Below are 27,985 nucleotides of genomic sequence, written 5' to 3' on the forward strand. Positions count from 1 at the left end.
GTTCTAGAATACTGACATTTCTAGTGCTACTTGAGACTGTGTGGAAATAATTTTTCTGTTGTATGAACAAGTTTCTTATGACACTTTTAATGCAACATGTAAAACTTTTGAGGCCATGCACCCTACACCCGTTCTTTATGTATGGTGTCCCTTCAGCAGGTGAATTACTCTACTTAGAAACCTAGCTAATTCCCAGGAGAATTTAACCCAAGCCCTTGCAGAATGAGGCCACCTGATTGCTCAGTTAAAGCAATTCCCTAAGTGTTACTAAATTCAGGATGTGTTTGTGCAAAAAACTCATGCACTTACTGCTATTTGAGGACCAAGAACGCCAGGGCTCAGACCTAACTGGTGGAGCCGTAACTCACAATTCAGCCTCAAGGGTTACACCTCCGTTTGCCTGGCAGTGCTCAGAGAAGTATCTGGCTTGGGCCGGTGGGGCGACGCGTTGGCTACAAGGTCCCCCGCTCACCGGCTAGGTCGGATCACGCCGTGCCGAGCCGTCACAGCCTTCATCTCCCATCGGGCTCGGAGCACTTCCGGCGCGCCGTGACGCGAGGCGGCGCTGCCTGCCGTTAGTGGGCGTGGAGCGGGGCGTCGCGTCGCTGCCTGCTTCCCTCCCTGCTTCCCTCCCTGCCGCGGCCGCCCCCTCCTGCTGCGGCGGCGAGCCCTAGGGAAGATGGCGAAAACCTACGACTATCTGTTTAAGCTGCTGCTGATCGGCGACTCGGGCGTGGGCAAGACCTGCCTGCTCTTCCGTTTCAGCGAGGATGCCTTCAATACCACCTTCATCTCCACCATTGGTGAGGGGCCGCGACCGCTACCGGCCGCCGCCATCCCGGGGGGCGAGAGGGGTCCGGGCTGGGGGCCTCCCGCCGGGAGAGGAACGGCCAGGCGGCAAGGAGGGCCGGGCGGGCGCCGCCCGTCTCGCAGCCTAGGGCTGGGGTGTCTGCTCGGCCGCCTTTGCGTGTCCGCCGTGCAGGAGCGGACGGGAGCCCCATGGCCGTTGCGGGCCCCATGCGATGGGAAGTGCCGGGCCGCCGCCGTGCCCGGGCCGCCGTGGGGGGAGCAGGACTCACCCCCGCCCCGTGCTCGGGAGCTCTGCCGCTCCCGCCATCCCCGTGGAGGCAGCAGGGGGCCTTTCGGGGGGCCCGGTGCGGGCAGGCCGCGCGGGGTTGGGTTTGTTCCCGGGGCGGAGGACGACTCGGTGACGCGGCCCTTGCCAGGGACCCGCAGAGACACGAGCCGGTCCTGCGGCGGCCCCGGCGCCTCCCTCTGCCCCGGCCGCAGCAACAGTTGGCTCAGCCTCGGCCGTGCACAGCTCTTGGGCCGTTCGGCCGTTGTTCTGCTGTGGTGGAAAAGATGTTGCTGTAGGGCTGCCGGAGCAATGGCGTGTGCGGGGCTGCAGCAGTAGTGAGACCTGTGCGAGATCCACAGCGTTGCACTGGCTAAGTTACGGAATGATCTTGCTGTCGTGGTTTTTTCCCTTGCTATTCTTTTACTGGTCGGTTTATGTTTAGACGTGAGTTTTCAGAAAGTGGAAGAGGATTTGGACTGCTTGAGCGCTCTGGTGGCTCATGCGAAGATGCATAGTGACAGTGACTACACTGCACTCGGCAGAGTTGAACCCGTCTGTGTGTTCCTGCACATGCAGCTCCCGTTTTTGAGATTTGAAAGTTCTGGTCAAGCTCCTCAGTCGACTACAGTCAGAAGCTCCTTAGTAACTAGATAGGGGATCCTCCTTAACCGAAGTTGACTTTGGTAGTACATTTGGTGGTGAAAAGAGTTTTTTAAAGCTTAGATAACCTTTTCTAATGTCATTCAGATATAATGCACAGCAGGCTGTTTAGATACATTTCTGTAATATTTGTCAGTCTTTAACTACTTGCTGCTGAACTGAACATAAACAAACAGACTTTAGATTCATGGTTACTACTCATAGTTGAGGTCACTTTTAAAATAAAATGAAGTACAACTTCCAGGATGAAGGGGTGAACTGTGTTGGAGGTTACTAGTATTTAGGAGGGCAAAACCAATGCTGGCTTTGAAAAATAACAGGAAGAGAGTAAGTGGAGCCTTCATTGGAAGGAAATTGATTTATAGATGAGGGGGAATAGTGTGTGACTTGTTTTGTTACTCAGATTCTCTTGAGATATTTTATTGTGCTGAACTTGATGCTTAGGGAGAAAATAAGTTTTTGTTTGGGCAGATGTGATTGCCTAAATAAGGTATGGCTGGCATTTCTAAGACTTTAAGAACACATTTTCTGCATTTCAAAACAAAATTTCTGAAGGATTAAGGTGACACATTCATTTTCTGTCTGCACCCATTTTCAGAGTGCTCTATCAGTAACACCAGCTAATTTTACCTGAATAAGTATTTTGCTGTGTCTACAGTAGAATAAAAGGCTTAATAAACACTAATATAAATACTGTATAGTTTTGGAGTTTTCTAAAGCCTACATTACTACTATGTTAAGTATGAAAGACCTCTTTTAAAGAGATAGCTATCATAAATGTCTGTCTTCCAACCATTTTCTTGATGTTTCTTGAACTGCTTTCCTCCTTGGTATTGGTTTTTCTGACTGATTCACTTTGAAGTCTTGAGGATTGTGAATGTCATTCTGTTTTGGTTTTTTTTTTCTTACCTTATTTAGTAAATATAGGAATTGCTCTCATTTCCTTCCTTTGTATTTGTTTTCATAAGGGTCTTGTCTTCAGCACTCTTGAAGAAACTTAGTAATAATTGAGGCATACTTCTGATTCCATGGTTAGGATTTGTGATTTCACAGTTATGTTTTCCTTCTTATAATTTGTTTCTTTCAGTCCCTTTTGTTTTTTAGGAAAGGACCTACAAACAGGAAAGTTGATAGCACAGGAAATAGTGAAACTGTCCATAAAGTGCTGATGCATGCTTAAATAAAAAATACTTGTGTTTTTTAATCAGTCTTCATAGTGTATTGCTTGCATTACTTTTAAGTCAGTTATGCAGATAATTTGTTTGAAGATGTACTCACACACACTTTTTCTGTGAGTGCCTGGTGGCTGCTCAATACTAGTCAGTTTTACAGTCATTAATAATACATCTGCTGAGCATAGGTGCATTCCACTTTGTAGAAGTCTGAGGTTTTAGTTTTCCCCTGAAAAGCACAGCCAGCCATGGTGTGGAGGGAGATGCTTTTCCCAAACAGGCTCCCTGTCAGTTGAAGTTTTAAGATCTCCAGATTAACATTCCTAATTGACTACACTGAATTCTCCTGAAGTGTAAGCTGCCAGGCTGTTATGTTTATGTATTTTTTCAAGTGGATTCTACGGTATCATGGTGCTTACCATTACAATGTGTGTTCAATTCATAATGATTTTAATTGGCACACACAATGTTATGCGCCCTGGTTCTCTGGTCTGGCTCTCTGCAAACAAGGTTGGAGTTGCTTTAACTGTAGATGTCTGAGAAGGCATATACTTGAGAGGTGTTGACATCAAATTTTATTGTTTAATCTCCTGTGTGTAGATGTTGTGAGTGAGATGAGTCATTTAGATCTTAACTACATGGGGTTAAACTTTGAACTATTTCAACTTTTTTTTTTTCTTAGATTCTACATCCAGAAATTAAAGCAAACTTTGTTGCTGTGCTGAAAGAGTCTGCATCATGTCCAAGCACTAAATACCTTTCTCATAATTTCCCACTCCTATTGTTGTTAGTAGCTTACTTGAAATTAAACTGTAACACTTACAGTTACCAGAGCAATGGATACAGTTTCCAAAAAGAAAAGAAGGAAGTGCGGGGGGAGGGATATAGATGTATTGCTTTAATACAGAATATTTGGGTTACATCTTAGCCTTAATGGTCATAGTATAGGTTACTTATTTGCATGATGTACTTGTGTCATATTTTGCAGGTTCTGTACTTTTCTGCTGTCATGCCAAATATGCCTGTAAGGCTTTATCCTTGTAGATAGCTTAGAGGTTTACAAATGGCCCCTAGACTTTTCTTCTCAAGAATTTGATGGCTGTACTGATTCAAACATCTTCCAGCCTGGTGTCCTGTGGGCAACTTTGGGCAAGGCAAGTCCTTGGCTTTCAGCAGCTTTACATTTTCTGTGCAGAGCTCAGTATCTCTGTTTGGAAAACCTGTAAAAGGGTTAGGGTCATAATACTACTTTGTCCCTAGTGAGGATCAGCTTTTCACTGCTGACAAGGAATAAAACTTTTTTTACAGCACGATTGTATTATGTAAGGTAATGTTTCTCAGTTTGCTTCCTGAGTGGAAACTTCTGCTTTTACACAGCTCTACACGGAAAGTGAAGTGCAGTTGGGTCAGCTTGTTTTCACACTTCAACAGCTCTTAAGTGAAACTTATCTTGGAGTATCTTATGTGCATTTTGCTAGTAGTTTGTGGGGTGTACAAGAACAAGAGGCTTTAATTTAGCAGTCTCTAAGTACCTTAACTCGTTGTTCAAGTAGTGCTATGTGGTAAAACTAGATTGGGTTTATCATTCCAAAAAATATTTGTTCTTTGCATTCCTTTCAACTTTTTGCTTAAACTTGTTTCTGTGAGAGTAAAGTAATATCTTTTAGCTGATAGCATTTCTGACTTGTTTCAGAGTCAGCAAGTCTTTGTACTAAAATTCATAGTATTTTTTTTTTTAATCCAAAATGATAACAGCATTTGGCAGGAAGTTGCCCACATAAGACAGTACTGCATCTGAGAATTAGAACAAGTTGTTGATTTTACAGAAGTAACTTTTCCTTCGCTGACTTCTTGCAAAATAGGACACCACTCCAGCAATCAAGCACATGTATGCTGACCTTTGAACACTTTGATGAAAATCCTTTGACAAGCAAAATTATCAACTTCCTTTTTGCAGTGAAATTTCCATGCCTGTATTACGTAATGGAAATAGTTTAGTGTACAAAGATAATGCCTCGCTGTATACTTCTGTTCTTCTGCCCACTGTTACTTGCCTTATAGACAAAAAAAGATTACTGGTTGGCTTGTCGGGTTTTTATCACCCTCCCATTAAACTTCAGTATTCCCTATCCTTATTCAATCAGTTTCTTTGGGGCTTCTCCAGCTTATTAGGAGCTGTAGAAGAAAATGCACATCAATGATAGATGAACAAAGGGAGGGAAGAGTCAGGAAAGCATTGCCAGTACTGTTTTATTAATGCTTATTATAATAAAGTAATTGTAAACACAACTTTGAAGTCACTAAGTGTCTCAGATGGCACCATTATTCCTATCTACAGAATGAAAGTGTGTGTCCACGGTTTGTAAGATCTGAGACTTAGTCATCTCCAGTACAGTACGAGAAGGAGGTCAAGGGTTTATGCGGGAGTAGGGGCAGACAGCATTATGGAGGTAAATATGAAACTAGAAGAATGATTCCACTTTTAAGGTATCTTAGGGGTAGTGAGCAAGGTATTGTCCTGAGGGCAGTCAGAATGTGTCGTAGTTGGAGACATCATAGGTTAAAAGCACTGAAGCTCATGTTTCTTGGGACACCTAGTTGGTAACAAAAGACATCACAGACTTTGATTTTCATCTGCTGGTGAGATTGTGTTACCCTACCCTGCAACAGACCAACAACCTAAGTGGAATTGTTCGGCTTTTATTATTGCAGCTTTCTTGTTGCGTGTTACTCTGAAAGGGTGTGGCAGATGTCTAACTGCTCTGTGCCTATTCATAACTGGCAGATGGAGGTCGATCTTGTTTATGTGATATCTGGATTTTTGAATGACAGGAGGGCAGCTTTGAGCTGCTTTTGTGACTTAGTTTGAATGCAAAGTTACAAATGCAAAGTAATATTGAATGAAAGTAGGAGCAAATGCATTGATTGATGGATACAGGCTTTGAGAGAGGTTTTGAGGATAGTCTGTTTACTTTTCTGGGAGAGATGCAATTGGGTGTCCTTTTGGTAGAAATACATCTTGAAATGATTAATATGAATTTAACTGAAATTCATATGTGATAAATACTTCTAGTGGTGCTTTATTTCACATTTTATGATAGAAATTAGATGTTTACTTGCAATGCAAACGATATTATATTGATTTTTACCTTTAAGTGGATGTTATGGTAGCTTAAGTGCTCAGGCTAACTGTAAATATATGAAATGGATCTTATCCTTTTCTATTGTAAATAAACTACAAATAGTAGTAACTACAGCTGAATTGCACTGTGTGAGACCCTTGTACAATCAGCATTGATCCAGGGGCTTTTAGTTACGCATTTGCAACTCTAAACTTAAGTCAGCAACTTCCTGTTCCAATAGGAATTGAAGTGGGAAGTAATTTAGTGCCTATTAAAGGAATTTTGACAAATAATTGCATGTAGTATCAGTTTAATCTTCTGGTTTACAGTAATCTCTCCTCTTAAATGTAAACCATGATGCTTTTGTTTAGATTTGATGAAGTTTTAAAGGCAACTAAGGTACTGCATATTGCAGAAGACTTCTGCTAGAGAGAACAGTTCAACAAGTTTAAGATAATCTGTATTAGTTTTGCTGCTGCAGTACAAACTTTGCTTCTTTGGGGATCAAAGGAAAAAGCTAATGCTGAAAGTCAGTGGCATTCTTTTATACGTATGGCAACATCTAAGAAAATGTAAAGCAGACTGGTCACTAATAGGAGTCTGGCACCAAACCTGGAACTCAAGAAGAACAGGCCAAGTTTAAGAAATTGTGTAAAACTAAGATGGCTATTGGCCAGGGAACATATGTGCTGCAAACACCCCCCCCTACCCCCCCTCCACCCCCCCAGTTCCTTCCTTCTTTCATCTGCCAGAGAAATAGCTTTCCTTTAGTGTCTGTGTGGTATAACTTCTTATGGAGTTATGGGTGAAGTGAAGTATCTGTGTCAACTCAAGCATGGAAGGAAGGAGGAAGATACAGTCAGAGTAACTGCTGGGTGGAAGAACTTCTCTGGTTTAGCGGAAGTGACTAGAGAGGAGTACTTAGAATATGCAGTGCAGGAAAAGGAGGTAAAGTGGCCATTAAAAAAAACCTTGCATAATGGAGGAAAAGAAAACTGTTATATGCCAGAAAGATAAATATGACTTTTGGTAATACGATACGTAATTTTAACTGTTAATTTAGATAGTGAGTCTTTCAAAAGAGGCCTATTTTGTCATTCACTTAAGAAGTTAAATAAAGCAGCCCTTCTTCCTTCATGTCCTTTGCTTCCCAAACAAGGAAAAACCCATGTACTTAACCTCATGTGAAAACATGGGTTTAAAGAAGCCTCTGATAAAAATGATCTTTCTGGAGTGCTGTCTTTAAAAATAACTTCAGCAACTTTGGACCAGCTTTGATCTGGCTGGAGTTTGCTGCCTTACTAGGTACTCTCCACACATGCTTCTGAATCATGACTGTATTTCAGACTCTAAAATTCCTAGATTAGATAATTTATCATAACAAAGATAATTCTTGCTGGATGAGACATTTTGTTCATCATAGGTAACCAAGATGCTTTCAACCAGAATGTCAGTTACAGAGCTAAGAACCATTGTTGGTGAGTGCTTTGCATTTTTGGTATTTTTGTCTCTGATGGTGCTTCTGGTAATACCCGTGTTCTATGCACTTTTCCTTCCAGCTTTAGCAGGTCTGTGCCCTCCAAAGTCCCATTTGTGACTTAACCATTTCTTCCTTTCCTTTGTGAATTCTGGAACATTGTATGCTTGCTTTTCATGTGGTGCCTCTTCTGCTGTAAACAGACAATGGTACAGCCTCCAGAAGTCTTTATTTCTTCACTCCAAATAACCAGTTTAGTATAGACAGCCAGATCAAGTAGGAGCCCTGAAACTTGAAGAGGCTTTTTAAAAATAGAAGTGGCATCTCTTCCAACCTGGTTTATTCTATGTATTCTATATATCTCCACATCTAGACCAAAAATTAGTGAACAAACCCAAACCTGTGTTTTCTGACTGTCATCACAGTTGAGATGTAGTATATGAACAGTGAGCAATTTTAAATCCTTGGGTCAAGGCAGTGTTGGTTACACAGAATTTTTTTAATAAGGCATTTTTCAACCTTTTGGATGCTTAAATTGATAACTTTGGAATGAAGTGACCTTTTAATTATTCCCCCCTACCCCAATAGCAGCAGTATTCAGTTGTCGTGGTAAAATAGGGCATTTTCTATGTGTTCTACATCTACAGATACCTGATTTACAGACAGGAGATTCAGGATCATCCTTTGCTGTTCCAGAGGGTTCCACTTGCAGGTTTTTTGGGTCTTAACTATTGAATGATGCTTTTGATAAATGCTCATCCCATGTTATGTCATGTTAAGCACTGGACTTCTGAAAGAATAATCAAATGTTTGTATTCCTAAGCCACCCTCTAAATGGGAAAATCTGGTGTTGATATCCATTAAAACATGTGACAAAGTTGGGTTTTTTTCTTGTCCAGTAGAAAGCCATAAGCAGCAGGTCCCAGAGAGCTGAGGGAAACAAGAGCTTCCAAGTAAACGATAGATGCACAAATCTCCCATTGCTGCATTACAGGTTAAGTGAGTATGGGGCTGGGTCCAAGTATGGCTTGCTGTAGCCATAGCTGGATTGTGAAATACAGAGCAATTCCTTTGTCAGCATGGGGTTGGAGTTGGTCAGGGACATCCTGGTGTAGGATTCACACTAAAACTGCTTGCAAATTACTTGTGGGCCACTTTTTGGTTTGCATTACCTAGGGCTCTAATTTAGAAACTGAAACAATGGAGTCTGTGGTCTGCTGCTTCCAGGAGAAGGACTGTGAGTGTGTCCACCTGCTACCTAAGTTACACCATTAGTTCTCATTGCAAATGATGGTAAACCAAATTATGGAACTCACTCAGATGAAAACTAATCTGATCAAAAGAGAAAAGGATTTGATTGTGACTTGTCAGTGGAAGCACCTATTCAAGCTAGATGTGAAACTGTAGCCTCAAGTGTGGCAAGTTCGTTGCTCTCTAGTTGCATGTTGGCTTGAAAAGAGCATGTTCTCAAAGCAGCTAAGTTATTGCATTCCTCTTAGAGACAGTCTATAAATAATACTTAAAATAAACTTTATTCTCTGTATCAGTAATGCAATTTTAATCTATTTCAAAATTATTTTGGAGGAAACTGAGCTACCATCAAGTATGGCTTATTTTCTATTCAACATAGAACAAGAGGTAGATGTTGGTTGATTTCTGTGCACTTTCACAGGGCTGTAGTGCCTAGGTTGTAAACTCTAAAAGACGTTCTGCAGGGACCAAACGCTTTTAAAGTTGGGCCATCGTTAGGACTGGTAACTTTACTCCTGTTAGGCGGCAATGAATTTCAACTGTTACATTGTTTCGTAGTCTTCACATTGAGTATTTTTGGTGTTTTGGTAGGCTGTGCAATTCAAAAGCTGCTCACAGCAATCTAAATCCTGCATTAAAAATTCTGAAAAGGTAATTTCACTTTGCATGGTCTTCCAGTATTCACTCTGAAACACTGCAATGCATGGTTGTGGTGGCAGAATTCACGGGCTCACTGTTACGAACAAGTGGCTGTAGAGCGCTGGATTTAAATCTTAGCATAATAGTCAGATTACACTAGGTTATTGAGCTGTCAGAGATCTGTATGTTTCAAAGTGTTTTTTGGTCTGATTCTGATGATTATAAGTTATATGCTGAATCCTTTGTTTTCTTTTAAACAAGTTTATTTCTTAGGACAGACTATTCTTTAAGAGTGGTAGCTGTATCATGGCTGAAGACACATATGCTGAAGCAAGCACCAGTTTGCTTAGCAGTATGAGCTTTGATCTGATCTTGGTAGTAAGTTTCAAGGTCTTAGGAGCAGGAAGCTGACTTATATTCTATATACACATGGCACCAGCATTCTTCACTGCCTTACCTACCTTTAGCTGTTTATTTTGCTCATGTAGTGTATTTAAACTTAAAGAATCTTACTAAGTATTAACATCTTTCAAGGGGCAAGACTATACACTGCAGTGTATCGGCCCCCAGTATTAGATTTTTGTGTGTGGGTGGTTAGTAAGATGAAGAAGGGCCAGTTAGCCTGAAGGAGCCTGTTCAGTCCACTCTGTGTTCAGTAATGTTTTGTGGATTCTTAAGGGGTGTTCAGAAGGAATAGAATACAGCTTTGTCCCTTTAAGTTGTGAAAGGATGAATAAAACTGGTTGCACTTCTGTGTAATTCTAAAATAAATTAACCTTACAGTGTTTAAAAAATGTTGACCTTCACCCTGGTGTGTTGCTTGGTGTTAATCTGCTGTATTTCTGAATGGTTGCAATAAAAGGCTACTGTGCCTTTAATTTGCATAGTGATACAAGACATTGCTGAGGTCATCTGAAAATGCCTCGCAGATGTTACTGGGGACTAAAGCCAAACGTTCAAGTTCAAAATGATTAGACTTTGTTCTTTTGCGTGAGGCTGTGTATGACACACTGGTGTGTTGCAAGTGTTCCCCACCCTGCCTTTTACACTGATTTTGTTTCCTACTTTGTTATTTCTTATGTGTACTGAAATATTTAAGGAAAGAGCCGTTATAAAAGCAAATTTCTGAGGCTTCATTTATTTACCTTTATAAAGTGAGACCATATACTGATGTAGCACAAGCAAATACTCCTTTAAGAACGCTATTAAAAAGAGTAATTGTGTATTTAGTCCAAACCCTGCCATAACTACTGCTGAGAACAACAAGAAGAAATAGTAATCCCTGGGTAAGCTTGTGGGGAAAATCTACACAAACACATTGATATCCCTCAGCTGTTGGATGCATGTTTAAAAGAACGAGTTTCTGGAAAAATGTTGACCTGTAGGTCTGTGTGTGCTTGGAATCGGCATGAAGAATGTTGAAACTCTTCAGTCTTTGTATGTCCACACAAAGCTTGTGTGATTGATACTGATATCTGCCCGTCTGTCTTGCACTTGCTGCAGTTGATTCTGAAATACATACTGCTGACAGTCTTGCGATGGGTCTCAAATCTAAACCTAACCTTTAGAAAACCAGCAGAGCAATACCAGCTCTTACAGGTGTGCTTTAGTAGTACTACTGTTTACTAGTTCTGATGTTCAGCTGTGCAACATAACATAGTCACTTGCTGTTCACAAGAAGCAAAGCCTATAGGAGGAGTTTTTTCCAAGTAACTTTGTTTCAGAATTCAGCAATCTGAAGATGATGCATATTGATTTATTTTTTTTTTTTCCCCCCAGTCATGTTCCTCTTCTCACTTCTTTTATGTGAAGGTGGGTTACAAATCTCCTTGCTCATTTCTGACTTGCTTTTAATTCAGTCTTAACTCCAAGTGACTGCAGGAAAATGTTTTCATTTCCTTTTGACTATCTTGAAGACTCTTACGTGTTACATCTTGCAGTGAAGAAGTTGCAAAATTTTCTCCTCCAGCTCTGCCCATTAAAAAAACCCAAACCAAAACAATCAACCCCCCCAACTTCACATATAAACACAGCAGGATAGGAAGGATCAGTGCTGTGAAGTTGGAGCAAGTCCAGTTTGAAAGTTGATGTGTAAATTCCAGTTGTTCTGATTCTGTATTGCTCAAAAAGGGTCATCAGACTTTGTACCTTGACTCTTTTCCCCATCTTGCAATTTATTTTTTATTGTGGTCTGTGTCAAATGATGATAAAGACCACAAAGTTTCTGCTTATTAAGGAATCCTAGTGGGAAAATCTTTACTGCCATTTAGTTTTACTTACTTCATTCTAATTTCAAAAGAGTAAGGTAAGATTTAGATAAAAGAGGGTAGTGGTTTTGTGAGGTGAACACCATGCAAAACATATTTCTTAATTTTTAGTTCAGTAAACAAGAGCAGACACTGCAGTGCATCTTCTACATTCCTTGATAGATGGGTCTAAAATTAGACTAGCAAGCAAATAGACAGTATTTTTTTCACAGCTTCTTCACAAATTTTTGGTGTTTAATCACTTTTTAAAATTCCCTTGGTTTCTATATTAAAAAAAAAAAAAGGCAAGCCACCAAAACCCACCAAATCCATTAAATGCCAGTATACTGAGTACTAATTATTTTCTTTCTTTGATAAAGTATTGCTTCCCCAGAGATGGAGAAATACTCTACAGTGGTAGATACACAGGCTAGTGTATGCTATCAGCGGGTGACTTTTATTTGCGTCCTGAAAGAGATTAATTTCCCGGCTGATTTCTTGAAACAGCTGCACCAGAAAAACGTCATTAATTATATAGATTCCATGAACTTTGAAGATGTGAAACCTGTTAGATCAATTTGAGTTAAAATCAACAGTAATTGTCATTTGATCATACAGCTTCCTCACATGTAAGGTCCAGCTTCTGGAAACTCATCACATGCAAAATTAACTTAAAATACTGGTTAGCTGTGTAACAGGTAAATATTAAGATTTTTAATACTTGCTTGCCAGTGGCTGCTAAGTGGTTGGGGGCTTCTAATATTAATTTCAGTATTTATTTCCTGTCTGTCTTGCACTACTTGTATTATTCAAGAACATGGCCCTTCTAGTACCTTCTTGCTAAGCAGACTGAAGATCAAATAATCTTTACCTTCAGGAAGTGTTTGCTCATACTGTTCTAGTGGTTTACTTGGTTTGCTTTCTTCATGCCGTGGCATCTTCTGCAACAGATTTTGTTTGAAACGGAACAATCTGTAAGTCCAGACAGTGATACTTTGTAAGGAAATGTAGTGGAGACCTAGCTGAAACTCTTTCTGTAGCACTGGAAAACCTGAGATGCTAGCTCTGGTGACTACAGGGTTAAAATCATGCGTGAAGGGACGTCAAAGGAGTTAACAGTGATTCCTTGAGAGTAAGCTACTGTTCTAAAAATTGAAGTAGCAAAATGAACTGTTTCAGCACCTCTGCTCTGTTGTCCTTGCATTCCTATAAGACTTGTGCCAAACTAGTGTTGTTAAAGTTTGTAGCTGGAAATACTTAGCATTGTAATGCAGCTCTTTGGAGTGTTTCCTAATGTCTCTGTAAAATGATTGCATTACAGCTTAATTGTGGGTAAAATCTGCCTAGGTCAGCTGGAATAAGAAGGAATGTGTAACTAGGGTGTGGAGTGGTGGTGGTGGAAGAAGTAATAATGGCTCAAGAGCTTTCATTGTGTGAGATGAGCATGACTTCTTGTCTTAAACCGAGAGGCTTAGGTGAGACCAGTCTCCCTGGCCTCTAAATGTTTGTCTGAGTGGTGATGGATGATGGTATCCCCTAGCCAGTGAATTTTATTATCTTTGCATCATGACACAAGGTAAATACAGCAACATGCAGCTCTGGGTTTTTGTTGGGTTTTGTGTAAGGCTTCATGTGGTATGAATGACACGTGAGTTTTCCTTAGCATGCAGATTCTTCTGCTCAGGGTATTCCTTGACAGGAATTTACTTGGAAGCTCTGGCATAAAATGCCCTCAGTAAAGTAAGGAGAGAGGTGGTATCCCTGGTCTATAGTTAGTAAGGATCTGAAAAGGATTGTAAAGAAAACAATTCCTCAACTGCTTTTGCCTCATGCTGCAAGGGAAACAAAAGCAATTACAATCCTAACCAGTGCACAGCTTGGGTCTCAATCTGGCCGTCATCCTTGCAGACTGCAAGTTTGTGATTCTTGCAACGAATGTTCCTGTATCCATATTAGATACGTGTTGACTTGCTAGGTGGACACCGGTGTGTCAGACTTGTGTGGCAGCACCACTGGAACAGTTAAATAATCACATTGTTAGCCTTTGCCTTCTAAGAATTGAACTGGGTCAGTGTTTGCTAAGAGTTTGTAAAACTTGTCTTCAGGTGGACATTCAAACATTTCTGGGCTTTCACTCCCTGCTGGAATAAGCAGCATTGCACACTGCATTTTAAAAATGAGAAGGCTGTGTGAGCTTTTGCTTTCTGATTTGCAAATGACTCTTTTTGTATTAGACTTGAGTGTCATTTCATGCTTTTGTATCCCCATGTGTAACTGTGCAAAACAAGAATTCATTGGTAAAGGAAACTTTCTGTCAGCAATCACTTCTGAAGTGCTATAGTCATTGGAGTGTTAAAACACTCCAATAGTGTAATTTAAGTTTAACTGTAACCAAAATGTTGCTCATGTTTAGCCATGCAAGTGTATTTGGCAGGAAGTGGTAGCACATGTTACCAGTCTTGCTCTACAAATGTTTGCAGCTCACCACTTCCTGTTACTGAAGTGAAAGAACAAAAGGAACACCAGTTTCTAGTTGGTTTTGGCCTCTAAAAAGTTGCACTTGCATTTGTTAAATACCTTAGTGTCTAACAGAGGTATTTATGGAATTCCCCATTATATTATTTTTATAGCTTTAAAATCCATCTTTGCCTGAGAATTTTGGTGAGGTTCCTACTCAAAATTTTATGTTCGGAGAAGGTAATTTTTTTTGTGCAGAGCCTGAGTTTTAGAAGCAATCAAAGGAATGGATGTACAAATAATTTTGGTGCTGCAAGGGAAATTACTAACCACAGAAGACCAGTCTGTGCAAGGCATGGATTGGTGCAAACATGACTGCAGTGTAAGCTTGCCTTCTCTGAAAACCATCCATGAAGCAGTCTCACTGCTTATTCTGCTGTCTCTTAGTTTTGGTAGTTGACAGTAGATACAGAATTGCCTTTTGACAACATTAGTCTCTGAACCTAATTTTCCCTATGTTACATTTAATTGTGAGACTTCAGGTTTAGACACAAAGGAGTTTTCAGAGCTGATTTAATTTGCTGTTATGCATGTTACAATACCCTTCCCAGAAAATCTGTATTTGTGCTTTATAACCCTTGAGGCCGAAAGAAAATCTATTCAGAGCAAAGGTCATTTGTTTCCTGATGTGAATACCATTACCTGTGATTTTGGCAGGTGTTGCCTTTAGTTAGGAGAAGAATCTTTACAACAAGGGAAACAAAATCCTGTCAAAGGTGAAGGGGAAACACTTAATCAAAAGTCTGTTACATATAGTAAGGATTGTTTTAAGCACACATCATCACTCTCCTGTGATTTTTAGAAGAATGCAAATAATGTAAGTATCTTTTTGCCTGTAAATCTACTAGTGAGTCTTGGGAAATTGCAAGTGTTGCAGTAGTCATAGCATTTTAAATTAATACAATTAATTTCATATGCTCTTAAAAGTGCTGATGTGGTGTGTTTGCTCATAATTTGTGTTCTGACTAATGGGCTAAACTACATATTCATAGCACATTAAGAGTAAATGGCTGAAACTTGTTTTTTTCAATATATTTAAAATATTAATATCACAAATGAGAAGACAGTTGGATAGTTAATGAATATCCATATTTCATATTCACGTTACTGCAGTATATTAAAAAAAATCCCACAGCTTCCCTTTTGTGATGGATGCATTATTAAAGCTAGGAACAGTGTTTTCCCAAGTAAGGTACTCTTAATTGTAACTTAATTTACATACGAAGAAGAATTGAAATGATTTGCATACACCCCAAATCTCTTAAACACTGTGAATAAACATCAAATATCTATTTGTGACTCACTGTTTCAAAACAGATTAATTGGTTGAGTCCATGGAGGTAGCTGTCCTGGGATTGAAAAAATATGGCACTCACATGGCAGGACTTGAGCAAGTCTCAATTTGAGTTCTGTTGCAGAATCACAAAAGTTAAAAATAGTCTAGGGCAAAGGCTAATCTGTTTGGAAATCTTAGCTTTGATTCAGGCATCTATCTGATCCCTCTAAACCATAAAAGATGTTATTAAGCCCTTCTGAATTAATTACTTTATTTTTCTACTCATGGCTTACAATCTGCCTTCAAAATCAACCTCAGAACTGATGTGTATCATGACTAAGTGTAAGAGGGGGAAAGGAGAGAAGTGTTTTCTTGATACCTTTTGAAGCTTCCTAGAAAATCTAAACTTCTCCTAAACTGGTATTCTTGGAAAAACTCCCATGCATGCTCTATTTCAGTCACCTTCAGTACCTATCTGTATAGCCCTCCTTTCCTGGGATGCTTTGCTGTTTACTGTAATGTCTGATTGGACTTGCATTAAAAATCAGTTTTCAAAAGTAGGTGCCAATTTATAAAAGAATGAAGGGACTAATGGTATGTATCTTTCCCTCAGAGGTTCTGGGGAACTGACTTGACCTTCAGGGGCTGGTCACAGTTGGGGGAAATAGACATGCAAGGTAGTAACCTTATTGGTATGAAATGGAAGATTTGAGATGGAGTCTTGAGTCTGCATTTGGTCACTTTTCATTGCACAGAATAGTTTATCCTTGACATACTGGGTGCAGCTGAAAACCTTGGTGTCTCCTCAGCACTTCCTGGTGTTTGGAAGAAACAACTACTTCCAATTTTTTTATTATTTTTTTCCCTGAATTCACTCTTTCCAAGTTGTCAAGAAACTGAACGTCTCCTTTTGTTGCAAAACTTAGGATCTCTCTTTTCTTTTGTCAGGAATTGACTTTAAGATCAGAACAATAGAATTAGATGGAAAGAAAATCAAGCTGCAAATATGGTAAGTATTCCAAAGTAATTCAGGTTTTCGGTGAGTATTGAATTAATCTTTGAGCAGGAGTACTTCATAGCTGTTGAGCCTGGGTGTACCAGAAGTTTTCATACCTTGTATTCCTTGACCATTCAAAAGGTTTATGCTCTTATATAGCTTGCTGTTGGTGTTGCTTCAGTAGCACAGGAAATAGCCTGTTCACTTGCAAAGGTTACAGCAACTTCCCATTTTATCAAAAGCTCTCCTCTTAAATGTGCTTTTATCTGTTCTGTGTGAGAGAGATGTTAACTCTGTAGCTGTAAACTAAAATATGTGACCTAATCAAATGTCATCTCCTCTCGTACTTGGATACTTAGTCGTGCTCACAGAGGCACAGGTGAGCAATAAAGCTCCCATTCCATGCATGGTGGGTTAGTAAAGTCTGATCCTCCTGATGGTGGCAGATGAGTATTTTTGGAGTAGCATTATTACACATGCCAAGCTCTTCAAATGCTACTGGTTAATGTAGGGCTCTTGCTGATTTCTCAAGTTCTAGAAAAGATAGTTGTGATACTTGAACACAACCCAGAATTCTTGTGACTAAGGAAGTGAAGTACAAGAAGTGGTGGGTACAGTTGGTTGGTTTTTTTCTGTAACATAAGTCAAAAAGCTGGTTTTGGCAGGCCATTGGGCATCAGCTTCCCCTAGGTGTGACTAGTACCCAAACCTTTTGGTCCTCTTGTTCACTTACAGACAAATACTACTTTGAAGGCATCTAGGATAAAATATCGTACCCCAAGGTATAGTGGCTGATTTTGATAGCTAATTGTACATGAAAATTCAATCTCCTAAAAATACTTTACTGATGCATGTTTTAGCCTTTATTTAATGTAGGACTTGGATGCACCAGAGCTGCCTTTTCCATTATTCTAGGGAAGGCTGTGTAGCACTGAGTTTTATTGCTTGCATGAAAACTTAAATGCTTTTGTGCCATATTTCTGATGCTGATGTAAGTGTAGGGTAGGTTGGGAGTGAGGAACATGCTGATGGCTAAAGAAGCTTGTGCAAACATCTTCACAGGACCGCAGGATGTTAGGGGTCGGGAGGGACCTCTGGAAAGCGAGTCAACCCCCAGCCAGAGCAGGACCATTTTCTAAATGTTGGGGGTTTTTTTGTAGTGACTTAGTACCAATATGTTGTTCCCTGTTTAAAAAGACATTAATAATTAGAGAAGACTGTAAATGCTATCTCCCAACAAATGTTATTTTTATTGTTTTTTAGGGATACAGCAGGCCAGGAGAGATTCCGCACAATCACAACAGCTTACTACAGAGGAGCCATGGTGAGTGCTCTCACTTCAAAAATATTAGGCACAACTAGTGTAACTGGTTTGCTCTTCTTCTGGTTGTATCCTGTAAGTCTTCAACTGGAGGATTAGATAATTGCAACCTGAGATGCTGGGAATTAGGTTTATGGTTTGGTTGGTTTTTTTTGGTTTAGTGGTATTTTGTTGCTCATTTTTAAAACTGGTGCTTTGTCTAGTCCTGGTCTTGTGATAGAACATAAAGGCCTATTGGCTTTTTTTAATATGGTTAAAATTTTTGCAGATTATAACAAGCTAAGTTGCCAAGCTTGAATCAAGTAAATTTTTTTTTTTAAATGCAATCAACCCCTTTAAACATTTGAAAAGTAGGTAATGAATTATTTTTAATCTTAAAAGCTTATTTCACTGAATTGCTTTTTTTTCTTCACCCAGTAGAGGATGCAAAATTTGGGCTAGAAATAGTGTCACTGAAAAAAAGCTACTGTTACATTTCCCTCCATTAAGAAGGACTTGAAGTCAAATAACTGACTTGTAGCCTGCACTCTTTGTGGTACAACTGCCTGTAATGGTTCTTAATGCTATGACTTAAGAAACTTTGTTGGAACACTGTTAACTTCAGCTTGCTGATTGCTAGCTATGCTGCTACTGTCTGGTCTTGTCACTTAGTATGAACAGATCCATAGTCTGGCTGTGGGTCCAAATACTGTTATGGAATACAGATGGGGAGAAATAGTAATAGTTGTGTTTCTGTGTTAGAGTTTTCTAGTAATTACGAAAGTTTGAGCAGTGATGTGATCTCCTCCTCACCTCCCAGTCCATGGCCCAAGGACTTTTGTTTGTTCTACAAGGAATAAGGAATAAGGCCATAAGGAATGGAAGTGAACCTGGCAATCTGTCTTTAATGCAGCTGCTGTGTGGTTTTCCTTGATTTGCTAATTGTTGAGAATCCAGTCTAGTATATGTACACAACTGTCTAAATGAGCTCAATCTTCTGAGAAAACATGTAGTGTCAGCTGTGCTGTAAGTATCTACTGGCCCCGGCAGACTGAATTTCACAGCTTTGTCAACTGCTTTTAAAGCTCCTGCTTCTGAACTTGGCCTTAACAACACCGTCCTAGTTACTGCTGTTGTAGAATTTCTAAACTTCCCTGACTATGGGCTCATAATTTAAAACTTTATCTTGGTGGTGTGCTTGACCTCTAACAGTGGCAAAAGATGTTAAATAGTACTATTTTGGGTAAAATCTCAGCAATGCTTTGAGAAGGGATTGTAGACCTATGTTGAATTTCTTGCAAGTATAATCAAACCAACAGCGTACATCAAAAAGTCAACCAACAGTGCTAGGTCATCTAACTGGATGTTCTTCATTTCATTTAGGGAATTATGCTGGTGTATGACATCACAAATGAAAAGTCTTTTGACAACATAAAAAACTGGATAAGAAACATAGAGGAGGTAGGTGCTTTGGAAGGTACTTCATACTTGATCCCTCTTAGAATATCCCTGGGACAAATAAATCAAGTAATCATTTTCATTATAGTGGCCGATATACATGGCCAAGTTAGACTGTGCAGTGAATGCAACACTGGTGGGGAGAATGTTACCTTGTTTATCTATCAGCATATTTGCAGATGACACCAAGTTGGGAGCAGATGTTGGTCAGTTAGAGGGTGGAAGGGCTCTGCAGAGGGACCTCGACCAACTGGACAGATGGGCAGAGTCCAACAGGATGGCATTCAACAAGTCCAAGTGCCGGATGATGCACTTTGGCCACGGCAACCCCATGCAGAGCTACAGGCTGGGGTTGGAGTGGCTGGAGAGCTCCCAGACAGAGGGACCTGGGGGTGCTGATTGACAGCTGCCTAAACATGAGCCAGCAGTGTGCCCAGGTGGCCAAGTGGGCCAATGGCATCCTGGCCTGCATTAGGAATAGTGTGGCCAGCAGGAGCAGGGAAGTCATTGTGCCCCTGTAATCTGCATTGGTTAGGCCACACCTTGAGTACTGTGTCCAGTTCTGGGCCCCTCAGTTTAGGAAGGACATCGAGACACTTGAATGTGTCCAGAGAAGGGCAAGGAGGCTGTTGAGGGGCCTTGAGCACAAGCCCTATGAGGAGATGCTTAGGGAGCTGGGATTGTTTAGCCTGGAGAAGAGGAGGCTCGGGGGCGACCTCATTGCTCTCTACAACTACCTGAAAGGTGGTTGTAGACAGGAAGGGGTTGGTCTCTTCTCCCAGGCAACCAGCACCAGAACAAGAGGACACAGTCTCAAGCTGCGCTAAGGGAAGTTTAGGCTCGAGGTGAGGAGAAAGTTCTTCACGGAGAGAGTCATTCGTCATTGGAATGTGCTGCCTGGGGAGGTGGTGGAGTCACCATGCCTGCAGGTGTTCAAGAGGGGATTGGATGTGGCACTTGGTGCCATGGTCTGGTCATGAGGTCTGTGGTGACAGGTTGGACTTCGTGATCTTTAAGGTCTCTTCCAGCCTTGGTGATACTGTGATCTAGGGATAGAAAGTACAAAACTAGAAGTTTAAAAAGTAAGCATAAAGTGCTCTTATTGTATGACTTTTATTATTTTATTTTTTTTGCCTTAGGGTGTTTCTAAGGAATGGGAAGGGGCAAGACCTTAGAGTGGAATGGGAAGGAGCAAGATCTTAGGGTGTCTACCTTTCACTGAGATGACAGATCTGATTAATTCCAGTTACTGCTGTGTTGTATATCTGATTAGAGTTTTTTGACTTTTTCATTGGTCTTGGGCAATCTTCTTTGCTGCTCATTGTAAGTTATTTAATGGGGCATACTGTCAAGTGGGGATAGGCCATTATTAATTTAGAGGAGAAATCATAGTTTTGCTGAAGCTGGAATTGGTAACAGTATCTTGGTGGAGTTCTTTTTGATTGTTTGTGGGGGTTTTGGTTTCAGCTTGCTGCTGTTACTGGGGTGCTTTGTTTTTGGTTGTTCTTTTTCCCTTTAAAAATAACATCCTTGGGCTTTTCTTTAGTACTATTCTTTGGCTCTTAAGCAAAATCCCTGTATTAGTGACCAATTTGAGGCAATAGGGACTGGGCTAGAAAAGTTCTCCTGCTGAATTTATTATTACTTAAGAAGTCTTACTAATAATCTATTCTAAAAGTGTAAATGTATCACATAATGATACTCCAGCCAAGTACTCCAGCTATCCATGCACCACTTTACTTGGAAGTAAAGTTTGTACTGTTACATTTTCAGAACAGCCAAATGCCTGCACATGTGTACAACTTGGTACAAAGCTCATGGTACTGTATTTGACCTGGAATAATGCTCAGGCACATGAAATCTCAGAGTATTTATTCCTACCCGTTTAAGCATTATCTATTTCAAAAGTTAGTGTCTTTCTCAGTAATGCCTTCACATTAGGTAACTCACTTGTTTGTGGTTGAGTTGGGCACGTATGTTTCTTTTAAATAATGATGCATTTGGTTCCTGAGAGATTATTTTTTTTTTCTTGTTTCAGCATGCCTCTTCAGATGTAGAAAGAATGATCCTGGGTAACAAATGTGATATGAATGAAAAAAGACAAGTCTCAAAAGAAAAGGGGGAGAAGGTAAGCTTTGGTGATTCACTTTATTTAGAAGCCCAGTTTTCTTAGGATTTCAGCTGTTGGGTATTTGGTACTTTTAGGCATATAAGGGATAATAAACCTTGAATTTCTGACTTCAGAAACTTAGAGGATTCCAGATTTGGGTTGGCTTTTTGTTTTAAAAATAGCGTGTGACTTTCCAAGGTAGAATAAATTTAATGGTACCACTTGAGGGGAAGACTCTGTAAGAATGTTGACTTGCTATGGAGTGAAGTATTCTAAATCTCAACCTAAAGCTCTCTATATAGTTTGATCATATTGTATTAAATTCACCATGGTGATTACTTGTCATAAATACAGCTATTAAAATTTAAGTCTTTAGTTGTTCTGCACAGCAAGTAAGAGCATTATATAATCTATCATGTACACAGCTGAAGTAGTGTAGTTGCTAGTAACACAGTTTATGGGATGGTTGTATACAGTTATCTGGCCAAGAAATGTGCATTAGTGAAGATTTTACCTAAATGTTCTTTTAGATCCTAAATTAGTCTCTCTGAGCAATTAATGTCTTTGTTGTTTTTGAATTTACATGAAGGCGTGGCCTGTTCTAATATTTTGTCTAATTTTCCAGAACTTAATGCTTTTGCAAGAAAAAAGCAGAAACGAAGCTTGCTTGGTTTTGTTTTTAAAGCCTGCTGCAGTATACAGCATCTATTCTGTTATCTTATGTGAAACATTCCTCTTAGAAAGAAAGTTCAAAAATACTGAAAAACTTCAACTTCTTTTCCAGTTAGCAATTGATTATGGAATCAAGTTTTTGGAGACAAGTGCAAAATCCAGCATAAATGTGGAAGAGGTAAGAGATGGATGTTACCCATAGGTATGTCTATAGAGGCATGTTCCAAGATCTGCTGGACTTTCTGACCTGATTTGGGATGTGAAGACCCAGCTGTGCTCCTGTGTCACATTCTGTCATCCCTTCCTCTCTAACCCCCCAGTCTTGTTTTATTTAGAGAGCTACTTTAAAATCCAGCATTTCTTTTTTCTGGTAATGTCTGTGATTGTTTCTTAAATGGGCATTAACAGAGTGGTTTACTGTTAAGGTAGCAACACTTGTTTAGACTTACGTGCCTTGCTATTTAAAGGGCAAGTGGTTTTGGACAGAAAATAGGTGTCATTTTAGAACAATGCTTTGTGCAGGAAATTGAAGTCAAGATTCTTTACTTTCAGAATAGCATGTTACTGTGTCAAGGAGCCTTCAGGTTACTACTGAATATCATAGTATCAGTCAGGGTTGGAAGGGATCACAAGGATCATCTAGTTCCAACCCCCCTGCCATGGGCAGGGACACCCCACACTAGATCAGGCTGGCCAGAGCCTCGTCCAGCCTGGTCAGTGCCTCGTCCAGCCTGGTCAGTATGTGCTGTGCGGATGATACTAGAGATTGATATGTTAGCTTGGATCATCATCATAGACTGTTATGAACTAATGTTAGAGGAGGTCTATAATGCTCTACCTGTGGACTTGCAATCTGTTTTCCTGCAAATAAATTTTGTCCTATAAACACAAGATCCCCATGTATGAGAACATAGGAAATTAAATCAGAAGGAAGAGTGGCTCAGCGCCAGTCCGTCTTACAATGAATGATGTGGGAGGAGGATCTTAACTCTCTGAAAGGTGTGGGAGGGAAAAAAAGAGGACATCAAAAGGCAGTTACATTAAGATGAATTCATTCAGATAAGGCAGACTAAATGTTGTTCCTGTACCTTTTCATGAGTCTTTAAGACACCTTTTAAAATTTCTTCAGACATATGCTGATCATGCAGCCAACAAATTAACTAGGAACTAAAAAGATTGTTGCTTTAAAATGACATGACCGATGCAGTGCCAGCAAGCATTTTGTTTTTGAGATTGCAGAATAATTGTTATACAATGCGTATTTGCATTGTGCTGCATCTGGAATAGTGCTTGACCTGATTTTCAGTAATGTGATTCTTACAGCAGACACTGGAAGTGTGAACATTAGCAGCTAATACCAGTAGTGGATAGCAGTAGTCTCCTAATAAGAAGTACTTCTTTTCTTCCTCCAGGTGATTGACTTGCTCTTTCTTGACATGTCCTGCAGTTTAATTTTAACTCCTGTAGGTCATTAAATGTCCAACATCAGTTTGGGCTTATTCCAAACAACTTGACTATTTAAATGTTATTTTATATTGAGAAACAAAGAAGTAACTACATGAATAGTGGAGAAAGCATGAAAAGGTGCAGCTGATACAGGCACTCAGCAAGTAACAATTCCGTCTTCTTCCTACTGAATGCTCAGCTTGTGGGGAAATTACACAATTTTGTGATATGGTAATCAGAAGTGAATTAATTTATTTTATTTGTTGAGATAAGTGTCTGCCTTTGGATGTATTCTGAACACAGTGAGAGGAAAATATTTACAGGGTTGTGGGTTTTTTCCTTTCTTGAAAACTGCAGAATTTCTCTTTTACAGAGTTTTATTTGTTCCGTCATACACTGAAGTCTGAGGTGCTAAAATTTGCCGGATTGATTGATTTAAGAGGGATGTTGGAAGCAGAAGTAACATTATAGATAGCCAGGACAGAAATCTCTAGAGGACAGAAAGCAAGCTAACCTTAATGTGAATGTAGTTGTGGTACACAGTACAGTGTTGAAAGAAAAAAAATAATTATTAGTGTAGGCAGCCTTCTCTTTGCAGATGTTTTTCCCAAGAGGTCTGCAGTTGGAATGTCTGCTCACTTGCTTGAAGGGATGGAGAGGAAAAATAAGTATTTTTCTCTTCTAAAGTGAGCTTACTGCAATTTTACATAAACAGCTGTTGTACATAGAGTGCCTTGTAACTCCGAGTGCTAGCAGCGGCCTGCAGAATATTGTATTGTTAATATACCTGGCTACTCTGAACCTATCGTAATGTCTTGTGACTAATTACTGTTTTGTTATTTCTGCTCCTCACCAGGCATTTTTCACACTTGCACGGGACATTATGACAAAGCTCAACAGAAAAATGGTTTGTATTTCCAATTGGCATACAAACTAGATACCCTGAAATCAAATATTCGTTGACTGAGTAGTAGCCCTACCAGAAAACTAAACTGATGGGGATTACAGCAGATACTAGATGAAATTTGAGCAAACAATGCGTTATGGCATGTTATTACAGATCAGAGTGCAGTTACTCCTTACTTTGCATGAACATTGACATTGGGTAACCTGAAACTGATGTGCTTTATTAAACAACAGATTACATAGGCAATCTTTCAGCTAACAGTTGAGCTCTGGATTGCCAGATAAATGTTTCTTTTTAATGTAGCCAGTGTTATTGGCTGATTAACAGACTCTGGATAAATGAGGAGCTCCAGTTGCAACTAACCTCTGCTCTGGTTGTTGCTTTGCAAGGGGTGGAAGTGGGAAGGGAAATAGGAAAGCTACTTCCTTTTCCTTTTTTTGATGATATTGATACTTTCTTCTCTTTCAGAATGACAACAGTTCATCAGGGGCAGGTGGGCCGGTAAAAATTACAGAAAATCGATCTAAGAAGAGCAGCTTCTTTCGATGCACGCTACTTTGATGAACTTCTAATGATAGACTGCAGCACACTTAGAACCTTTTCTGCTTCTTTGAAAGCACAGGGTCACAAAGCCTCAGAAATAATACCACCAAGCTGCTGCTGAGAGCTCCATTGAACTTAGACCGTGATACACAAAATACCGAGTGGATTTTGCTCACTAAGCCTATTGGCCTGTCAGGCTCTTCTTTCTGATATATGGAAGCTATGAAGTGGAGACACAAATGCAAGAGTTAACTGTTTTCCTTTTTTACTTTCTGTTTTACTGCCTGTTGCAAAAGCTGCTATGTTTCTTTTAACTTTGCACATCCGTATTGGCCTCTTACTGCCTGTTACAGCACAATCTTCCATTTGTATTTGCACAGTTTGACTCGTAAGTAGGATTCTTAACAGATTTGTGCAGGTTTTTTGTTCTTTTCTTGAACAAATTTCTTTTCAAGCAGAAGAGCCAGGATAAGAAAATTGTCTCACTTCCATTATTTTCTACGCTGTATACTTGTGGCCATGACTGCAGTATGGATGTTGACACTCCAGTGATTACTAGAGTGTCAGTGCTAGAGTGTCAGTGATTACTGTAACAATTGGCATCTAACAATTTGTATGGGTTTTGTCTTTTAGATGCACAAATCTGTTCATGCAGAAGCTATGGCTTCTATTCTGAATGTAGTATGTGGCTTTTCTTTATTTACCAGACTTAGCAAAGTTGCATTCTGAATTGCCAGTCACTGATTCACAGATGCACCTTTCAATTAATCAAATAAACACAGTGTCTTTCCTCACTGAACTTCCCTTTAGTAGCTCAAATTCTCTGCACCTTTGCTTGTTTGTGATGAGGAGCTACACTCTGGAATTGAAATGATTGACACAAATTGGCCTCATCACTATCACTTAAGTGGCTTGTGGGAGCTGAATGCATGAGTTTTAAGTTACATCTTTGTGGATTCATTTGTTCAGAAATGACTACTTTTAAAGGTGACTTCCATTTCTACTGTAATTCTAAGGATAGTTTAATGTCTGCAAACACTGACCCATGCAACAGGGGTGTCCAAGAACTAGCTTCCTGTGCAGTTGCTGAAGTTTATCAAGTTCTGGCACTAAGGAAATGGTCATGTGAGGGCTATAATTTACTACTAGTTATGCAGCTAGCGCTGAATGTGTGAAGCCCTCTTTGGTCTGCTCAAGCAGTTACTTTTTCATCAAAAACTGGTACAGTGACCTAGACTGTTAGAAGCAGAGTTGAAACGTAGTTGCCTTTTTTTACTCTACTGAGCATTGTATAACTTAGTCTTTGTTCTACTACTTTTCTATTGTCTTCTGAAAAATTTCCTCAATGAGCAATTAAAACAGGTGCTTTAGTTCTGTTGATGTGCCAAACTTGGACCATTGTAAGCTTTAACTACAAGTTTGTGTCCAGCATGCTTGCCACTAGGGAATAGATGTGTTCTGTCATTGTCAAAGTTCACGTCTGACGTGCTTGCTTTTGCTTCACTACGTTGTCTAGAGTTGTGAACAGTGAGTTGGTTGTTAACCACAAATAACCACTTGATTTTGTGGGGTCAGGTACTAAATTGGTCATCTCTTGAGTTTTTTGTAAATACTTTAAAATGGATTGGGCCAATAGTGATAAAGAATTGATTTTTAAAAGGTTTAACATCAGTAGCTGGTTCCATAAAGTTCTAAGTGGTTATCAACCTGGCCCCATGTGTAGTTTAATAGGAATAGTTATTTTAACTACATGGCGAATCCCATAAATTGCTGTTGCTGAATTAAAGCAGAAGAATCTTCATGGCAACAAAGTTAAGTGAAAAAAACAAAGCAACCCTAACTGCTCTGTTGTCTACCCTTGATGTTTTTCTTGGACAGGCTAAAGCAGTTATGTTTTCTGTATGGTTAAAAAAAAAAAAAGTGCTTCTATACAGAAAGTGTTGTGACACCAATTACGAATGTTGTTTATTTTCACTAATTTACCTCTGACTTATTTGGTGTCGTAATACTTTGGTTTTATCTCAGGGGTTGTCTGCAAACCAAAACTGACATATTCTGTTTGGCACCGTTTACAGAATGCTTTGTATTGTTTTTCTTGTCTTTGCTGTGTGGTTAAATGTTCATTCATTATTAGTCTCCATGAACTTTCCTCTGAAAGAGCCTGTAAGTAGTAGAGTCTATGAAGTGCTTCTTGAAGCAGCAGCGAATTGGGGTATCTGCTCTGTATGGGGGGAGGGAGGGGGAAGGGAGAAAAAAAAACTTGCTATTTTCTTACATTTAGCTGTGCTAAACTGTACATAAATGTGAGGTAAGACCATAGGAAAGTCACTTTATGCATGACAAATAATGCAGCAAGTATTTCACTTTGCTAAATGTTCATGTAAAGTTCATCTTTTTCTATTTGTAGAAGAATTTAATGCAATTTTGTTGTCCCCTGCTGAAAGAGAAGAATTCTAATTTCATGTGGTCTTATGGATAAGGTAAAATGCAGATTTCTCTTTCTTTGTTGTTTTCCTTCACCGCTCCTTTCCAGCAGTATTAAATGGCTGAGTGGCTGCACTTTATTGGTGTGCTAACTTTTGGTCGGTAAAGACCTCTTCCTGTGTACAGTCTGCCTTGTCAGACGTTGAAAAATGTGCTGTATCTTAGTGTGCAAATCAGCTGTGTGTTTTACTGGGAATTTTTTAGCTGTATTTTCCAAGTGGGGGATGATGAATGGTGTGTTCTGCCCACGCATCAGCTGCTGGGTACTACAGGCTTTTCTAATATCACTATGATTGTGTTGTGCAGTTTCTCTCTGTTACTGCTTTGCTCAAGACTATATAGTCTAGGTTTTGAAGGACTCAACTATACCTCAGCGAACTACTTAGTGTTGTAATGCCCATTAGAATCAAAGTCATAAAATTATTCTTCATTAAGCAGCATATGTATTTCTGGTTTGTTCCAGAAATTGCCATTAACCTTTCAGGAAAGACAGGCATTTTTGGTGGATTTCGCTAAAACAAAAATGCTGCTTACGCACTGAAGTTGTGTGAAATCTTTGCCTCAGCCCCATGGCTGTGCACTACATCTTGGCCAATATTTTTCTAAATGGCTTAAGGAGAATGAAAAAAA

The 27,985-nt window shown here is 39.8% G+C and overlaps 1 protein-coding gene across 1 annotated transcript; it reads left to right on the top strand.

The window, feature by feature from the left end:
• Positions 1-589: 589 nt before the first annotated feature.
• Positions 590-27,985, top strand: RAB8B (RAB8B, member RAS oncogene family). Its single transcript, XM_009910859.2, has 8 exons — positions 590-803; positions 16,387-16,447; positions 17,699-17,759; positions 19,119-19,196; positions 21,232-21,321; positions 22,088-22,153; positions 24,278-24,328; positions 24,797-27,985. Exons 1-8 carry the CDS (start codon positions 680-682, stop codon positions 24,887-24,889), a joined length of 624 nt encoding a protein of 207 aa, XP_009909161.1. The 5' UTR covers positions 590-679; the 3' UTR covers positions 24,890-27,985.

Source organism: Dryobates pubescens, chromosome 17, assembly GCF_014839835.1.
Source record: "Dryobates pubescens isolate bDryPub1 chromosome 17, bDryPub1.pri, whole genome shotgun sequence".
Taxonomy (NCBI): Eukaryota; Metazoa; Chordata; class Aves; order Piciformes; family Picidae; genus Dryobates; species Dryobates pubescens.